Raw genomic sequence first — 6,873 nt, forward strand, 5'->3', positions numbered from 1 at the left:
ACGCCCACGTGCAACTTCCTAGTTGGAGTGGCATGAAGCCATCCGGCATAAAGATTCACTGTTCTCTCCAGAGGGGAAAAAAATACAGAGTGTTTTTAATGTAGAAATATTAATTGTATTTACAAAAACAAGATGTATTTACAACCCTGAGTAACATGCAATTGTTCCCCCCTTTGTGCATGCAATTTGCCGCGTTATTTGGGCTGGACTGCATCGCGATATAAAATTGCCCAAGCATGGCGACCGCTAGCGCCGGCGCTGCTACGCCGCAGCAGCGCCGCACGCGCAGCCTGCCCGCGCAGCCTGCCCGCGCAGCCTGCCCGCGCAGCCTGCCCGTGCTTCCAAACGTCTCACACCGAAACAGCAGTTGAGGCGGCACAGCAGGTCGAGGCTTGTGGCGGGCTGATTTGCAGCTTGAGCCTCCTTTTAATGAGGGGAAAATAAGTATATGTTGTTGTGCACCTTGTCTCGCTACACCTCCAACACACGCACGCACACACACACACACATACACACACCATCCGTCGCCGCCACCACCACCACCACCTTCCCTTCAGCAAGAAAAAAGGTGCACTAATTAAGATGGCTTCCTGGGATTTGGAAGGAGGCGGGGTAGACGGGGAGTATGGGGTTGGGGAAGGGGGTGGCGGGGTAGTGGGCGGGTGGGTGTAGCTCGGCTCTGGTTTCTCCCAGAGTGGCAGGATCTCGGGGAGGATTGGGGGTCGGCGTTATGCGGAGGGCCTCGTCGGGGCGCATCCCTCCTCCCCTCACCTCCTTTCTCTCCCCCTGGTTCCTGATCCCTGGTGTGTTTGGTTTGGTTGAATGCGTGCTAAACATTACTTTTTTCTTTTCTTTTTTTTTTTTCTCTCTCGTGTTTTTTTTTTTTTTTTTCTTTCTCTCTTCGCTCACTAACTTATAATTAAGCAAGGTTTTCACACAGGCACAGAGTCTTCCCCCCAGTCTTCTACCTCCTGGTGTTTTGGGATCTCCGGGGGGATCAGTGGAAAGAGAGACAGAGGAGGCTTGTGTTCCTCCTGCTAGGCGAGCCCATTGAAGTTCTCCCCGCGAGATGGTTTGCAGAGAACGTGAATGGAAAAATGCGTGGGCCGGTGGGCTCTTTGTTGTCGAAGGACAAACAGAGGTTATTTTAGAGGATGCAAGACGAGGGTTTAGACGCAGATTGCCGCATCCTTCGGAAGGCCGGGCCCGTTCAACGGGGGGTTAACTCTCCGCTGGCGGCGCGCGGAGCTGGCCTCGCCCCGCGGAGGAGGCTCCTCTTTGATAGGCGAGGACCGCGGGGGCCGACCCGCGTTTTCCCAGAATGCCGCGTTTTTGAGTTTCTGAAGGCGTCGGGCCGAGATCAAGTCAGACACCCTCCGTCGCAGACTCTCCGCAGGATTGCAACTCAGCGTCTCCACTCGGAGGACGAGTCACAGTGACGCGGAGTCTGAAGTTCAGGGACGTAAATCTAAATGCGTAGCCACCGCTGGGACCGCGGGGAGACAATTCTCAAACATTTATCAGAGGATTGCTTTCCATCTTTCCTGAGTCACGCTTTAAGTATTTACGAAAGTTCCTCCTCCCCCCCCCGCCCCCCGACTCCCTTCAAAAGTTCCCTCCATCCACAAAGGACACATTATAATTTCAACCCCACTCTAAAAATAGCCCACAAATTAAAATGCGGAGGCTTCTTGACTGCTTTCATTGTCTGCGTCTGTCTCGGGCTTTGCACTATTCAAGACGTGGTGTGTGTGTGTTTGTGTGTAGTCTGTGTTAGTGTGTGTGTGTGTGTGTGTGTGTGTGTGTGTGTGTGTGTGTGCGTGTGTATGCGTGTGTGTGTGCGTGTGTGCGCGTGTGTGTGTGTGTTGTGGGGGTGTTAAGCATGGACTTGACAAGAGAGTGAGGCACGTCTACAGTCAGGTCAGAGAGCAGGAGAATGGGGGTGGGACTTTTCAGCTCCTCCGGAGGGTTGGAATTCCTCCGGAGCCCCCCCCGCTCCCCCAAACCCTACCCCCCAACCCCCCCAAACCCCCCTCCGTTTGGCAGGCACTTGTGAAAACAATTCCCCAGCCTTTAGTCACTCCGCAGATCCAATTGCCATTTCCACTTTAGGGGGAAGGAGAGTTGACGCGGAGAAGGCGAGCCAGATAGAGGGAGCGCGGCGAGGGGAAGGAGAGGAGTTTCTAACCGGGTTGGACGGACGCCGAGGCCCGTGGAGCGCTCGCGCGGTATTAATATCTCATGAAGGCTGTCTGGCGGTGCCCGGCTCACCGTCTTGTGTGGTTTCCCGTGTGTTGTGTGTTTGTGCGTTGCAGCAGCGGCCCGTCGCGGCGCCCGAATGAAGATCTGGTGAACGTGCGACAGGGAAGGATTCAGCCTTCCGATTCGGTGAATTCCCCAGATGCTTTGGCCAGCAGAAAGATGGAAAGGAGTGGAAAGAGTAAGACCCTTCGTTAATACGTACCCCCCCCCCCTCACCCCCACAAACACACACACACATACACACACACACACACACGCACATTACATTTTCATGCACAATGAAAGAGTGATTGCAGACATGTCAAAACGTCTGTTTTCGGTCATTTAAAAGCCACCGCCAGACAATTTCACTTCCTGCTTTAGCCCTCAATTTTGCTCCAAATTGAAAACGGGAGTATGCTTGGTAATTTAACATCACTTATTAGCAACACCATGGTAACCAGTGACAAACAAATCATCCTCCTTGTTACTGGGCTACCAGCTAGCGTCAGTAGCAGAAGTCTACCTTGAAGGTAGACGGCGTATGTAGATACACAGTACGTAGATCTTCTACAGACACAACTGCGACCACCGCCTTGTTGTCCAAAGGCTGCGGTCGCTCATTCGCAAAGAGACTGAGGATGGATGTAAAATGGTTTTATTTCATCGTGAGTGGGTGTACCATCTCCGATCACCAAATACATCCCTTTTTTTTTCCGAGAACCATTTCAGCTGTTAAAATCTATTCGTCCAGAAATGGAATCTGTGTTTGAGGGGCGGCCGTCTTCAGGAGGTAGAGCGGGTCATCTAGTAATCTCGAAGGTTGCCGGTTTGATCTCCGGCACCTCCCGCCAGCGTGCCGAAGTGTCCTTGAGCAAGGCTCTTAACCCTCTAATTGCTCCTGATGGCAGCGCCCCTCGGTGTGGGGATAATTGTAAGTTGCTTTGGACAAAAAGCATCTGCTAAATGATGATGTCAGGATGTGTGACAGCAGCCAGTGCAATAGAAAAGCATTCAGCTGCTCGACAAAGCAAACGGTGCCGGAGGTGGCCTTGAAAGCGACTCCGCACGCCCCGTCTAATGTAATATTCCAGGTAACTCGTATGTTTTCTCCCAGGCGTGGCCCCTTCCACGGACTGGATGCGGCCGGCTCCCGCTCCAGTTAAACAATCCGAACGGCCGCAGTAAACAGACTTCTCTCCCTTCCTTCCGTCCCTCTCCGTCTAGACGTGAGCCAGAGCGGCCGCTCAGCAGCCCCCCAGTGAAGGCAAAACACCCCCCCCCCTCCTCCTCGCCCCGCGTCGCCGAGAGCCCTCCACCGCCTTGACCACCCCCCCACCCCCACCCCCTCCCCCCGACCCCATTCCCTACGCGATGACCTCCGAACTGGAGAGCAGCCTCACCTCCATGGACTGGCTCCCGCAGCTCAGCATGCGGGCGGCCATCCAGAAGGCCGACGCCGGGCACCACCACCACCACCATCACCACCACATCCACGGCCACGGCCACCACCACCTCGGGCACCACCAGCACCTCGGCCACGGCCCCGGCAAGAAGACCGCCCACCTGGACCCGGGCACCACGCTGGACCAGGAGGAGGCCGCCCAGCACCGGGACGGCAAACCGCCTTACAGCTACGCCAGCCTCATCACCTTCGCCATCAACGGCTCGCCGCGCAAACGCATGACGCTCAGCGAGATCTACCAGTGGATCTGCGACAACTTCCCCTACTACAGGGAGGCGGGCAGCGGCTGGAAGGTAGGAGGAGGCCAGCGACCGCGCCTGAGAGCGGGAGAGAGTGGGAGAGAGAATGATAGAGAGAGAGAGAGAGAGAGAGAGAGAGAGAGGGAGAGAGGGAGTGAGTGACTTTCTGCGCGGTCTTTCCGCTCCGTGGTGTAGCCCGGCTAATGATGAAATCCGAAACTCCCGTCACCCGGAGCGGCACGAGACCCCTTCCCTTCCGCGAGTCGGCGGTGATTGACAGATGCCGCCTGTCTCGCTCAGAAGACATTATTAAATCCCTATGTAAATCTCGCCATGCAAATCCCCGGCAATAAGAGCGTAAAGCCGGCTATGTTATTGGAGACAGATGAATAGATCCCTATGGTTGTGTCTGGGGACTTTGCTACCTTATTAGCAGAGAGAGGGATGGATAGTCTCTCCAGACGTGCTGAAGAGGCTGTCTACAAACCATCGCCCATTTTATCTCCGGTAGATTTTTCTCAACGAGCGTTCTCGACGAGTCTTTTTTTTTTTTTTTTTTTGTCCTGTCATTATGCTTCTCCCTCATCCTCCGGCTCCCATTTTCTCTTCTTTTCAGTGCTACACCCCCGCCCCCCACACCCCTCTCCCCCACCCTCTCTCTACATGTCTATACCTCCTCCCATCTCCCCCCACCACCCCTTTCACTAACCTGTATTTGTTCCCCGTCGGTAATCTTCGACACACTGTCCCCCAAACTGAAATGCGTGCCAACAGCTCAGACAAAATAGATGGTGATAGGAGCCAGGTTGTGTTTGGCACAGCTTCAGACCTGCATGTTGGATCCAGTCAATTAGTTTGCCTCTCAAAGCGAGGATAGCGATTATTGAGACCTTTCATGCCTTCGTCCCGTGCAGCCTTTCCGCTGCCTCCTTCTACCCAGTAACGTTGCGTTCGGGTGCCGGGATTTATTTATTTATTTATTTCCCCCCGTCTGGAAACGAAACCCCCGTGTTCGTCGATCTCGGGATCCCGTGCGGCCGGGAATTCTCATAGCGTCACAGGCAACGGTGGTGGTGTGATTTTTCTTTTTTTTTTTTTTGCGTTGCGTTGTTTCTTGCTTTTCTCACCGAGTCGAGACTCGCTTTAAAAAATGGAGCTGAAAACTGAATAAAAAATGTATGTCGTTCATAGCTAGACGTGCAATTACAGAAGGCACAATACCATACACGGATGTGCCACATTTCATTGTGTCTTCATCGTATTTGACTTTGTTTTTGTAATTTTTACAAACATATGACACTTTGTTCATTCACTTATTGATTTATTAAGATAATAAACCTCTGCTACCAAATGTTAGAGTTAGTGTTAGTGTGAGTCTGTGTAAGTGTCTCCCCAATGAGAGCCATCAGTGGGAAGACCACCCACTCATCTAGAACCAATCATGTGTCCCTGTCGACAGAAAATATGAAAAATTTATATTAAAGGACCAACGCAAATATTTACGAGAATATATAATGAGAATATAAATGACCCCCGACCATTTTTCCTGATGATAGCTCACATTTGTTATCTTTATATTGTCTCTTGTCTCTAGTTTGAGAAGATTCACACGATATGTGGCTGACAACTACGGTAACACATGCCTTAGTCAACGGTTCATCCTTCATTTTGCAGTGTTGTTTTTTTTTTGTTTGTTTTTTTTGCAGTTGTCGGTGGGAAGTTTAAGGTGGGTTTCTCACCTCATCGTTCAGATTTCCCAAAATGTGTGCGCTGACTAGCCAATGGATTAAAACGGAATTTGACACCGGTGGTTCTTTATTATCATTATTATTATCATTTGTTTGTTTTTCATGTCCCAGGATGTCAGGCACTGTCACGTATCTCGCTGTTAACCGGACTGTGATGAGTGGCTTTTAACACGGTAACTACAAAACTCCCCGCTCGGGAGGATATCTCGTTGAGATTCAAATCTTTTTTGTTGTTATTATTTTTTTATTATTAAGGGAGGCCTGAGAAACGTTTACACATAAAACCAGGCGATATTGACAAAAATAAAAAATAACAGAATATATTTGACGAATGCCTCAGTACGGATTATTTGATGATGTTTTTGGGATGTACCGTTTCAGCACATCGCCGGACATGCGGTGCCAAATCAAGGCAAATTACCTCAAACACACCACGTGACAACCTTTTTGCTGCTTGATACAGAAGGACAACTGTTACGGTTCTCATTGTCCATGACTGATCTACAGGAGGAGTCTGTCCGATATAACGTCATTTAAACCTCGATTTGAAGGTTATTTTTCGAAGAATTTTCAAGAACCGTGGATTCGACAAGACACGCGCATTTCGACTGATGCCCGTTGGTTCCTAACTTTTGCATATCTCAGCCGCGCTCCCGACTCGCTCACCTTCCGTCCAATGGTTAATGTCCCGAGGCGCCACGTTCCCCCATTTTCTGTTTCCACTTGCTCCTTCGTGCAGATGGCGGTAAAGCCACGGGGCATAAAATATTGCCGTAAAGCAATATTCTGGTTTGCGACATAGAGATAGCGGTGGTACCAGGGAGCGCACAAACCTCTGTTTACAGAGTAATATTTATCTGTATAAATGGAGGGACAAATAAACCTTCCTGTCGGAGTTGACAGGTCATTGATAATAGCCTAAAAAATCACCCCAATCATTACAGAATGAGTAATTCTCCTCAAATAGAGCAATTCAAGACATCTCGTGAAAATTCCCTGTATTTTTTCACATCGCGACATATATCACAGGAAAAAAAAAGCACCATCATTTTTTTCCCAATATTGTGCAGCTCGAACAAGAAACAATCATTAGTAATGATTGGTTCATTAGAAATGACATTTTGATTTATTAGAACGTCTAGAATGAAGAATGAGATAACCTGGAACCAGAACATCTAGT

The 6,873-nt window shown here is 50.4% G+C and overlaps 1 protein-coding gene across 1 annotated transcript in view; it reads left to right on the top strand.

Moving 5' to 3' along the window:
* Positions 1 to 3,615: 3,615 nt before the first annotated feature.
* Positions 3,616 to 6,873, top strand: part of LOC307241400 (forkhead box protein J3-like) — a gene marked incomplete at both ends in the record, with an annotated part of 76,123 nt that continues 72,865 nt past the window's right edge. The window contains one exon of the mRNA XM_080015467.1: positions 3,616 to 3,999. Within this exon, the coding sequence (XP_079871593.1) occupies positions 3,616 to 3,999 (384 nt within the window). The remainder of the gene's footprint in view (positions 4,000 to 6,873) is intronic.

The sequence above is a fragment of the Zeus faber genome, assembly GCF_960531495.2.
Source record: "Zeus faber genome assembly, chromosome: 15".
NCBI classification, from domain to species: domain Eukaryota; kingdom Metazoa; phylum Chordata; class Actinopteri; order Zeiformes; family Zeidae; genus Zeus; species Zeus faber.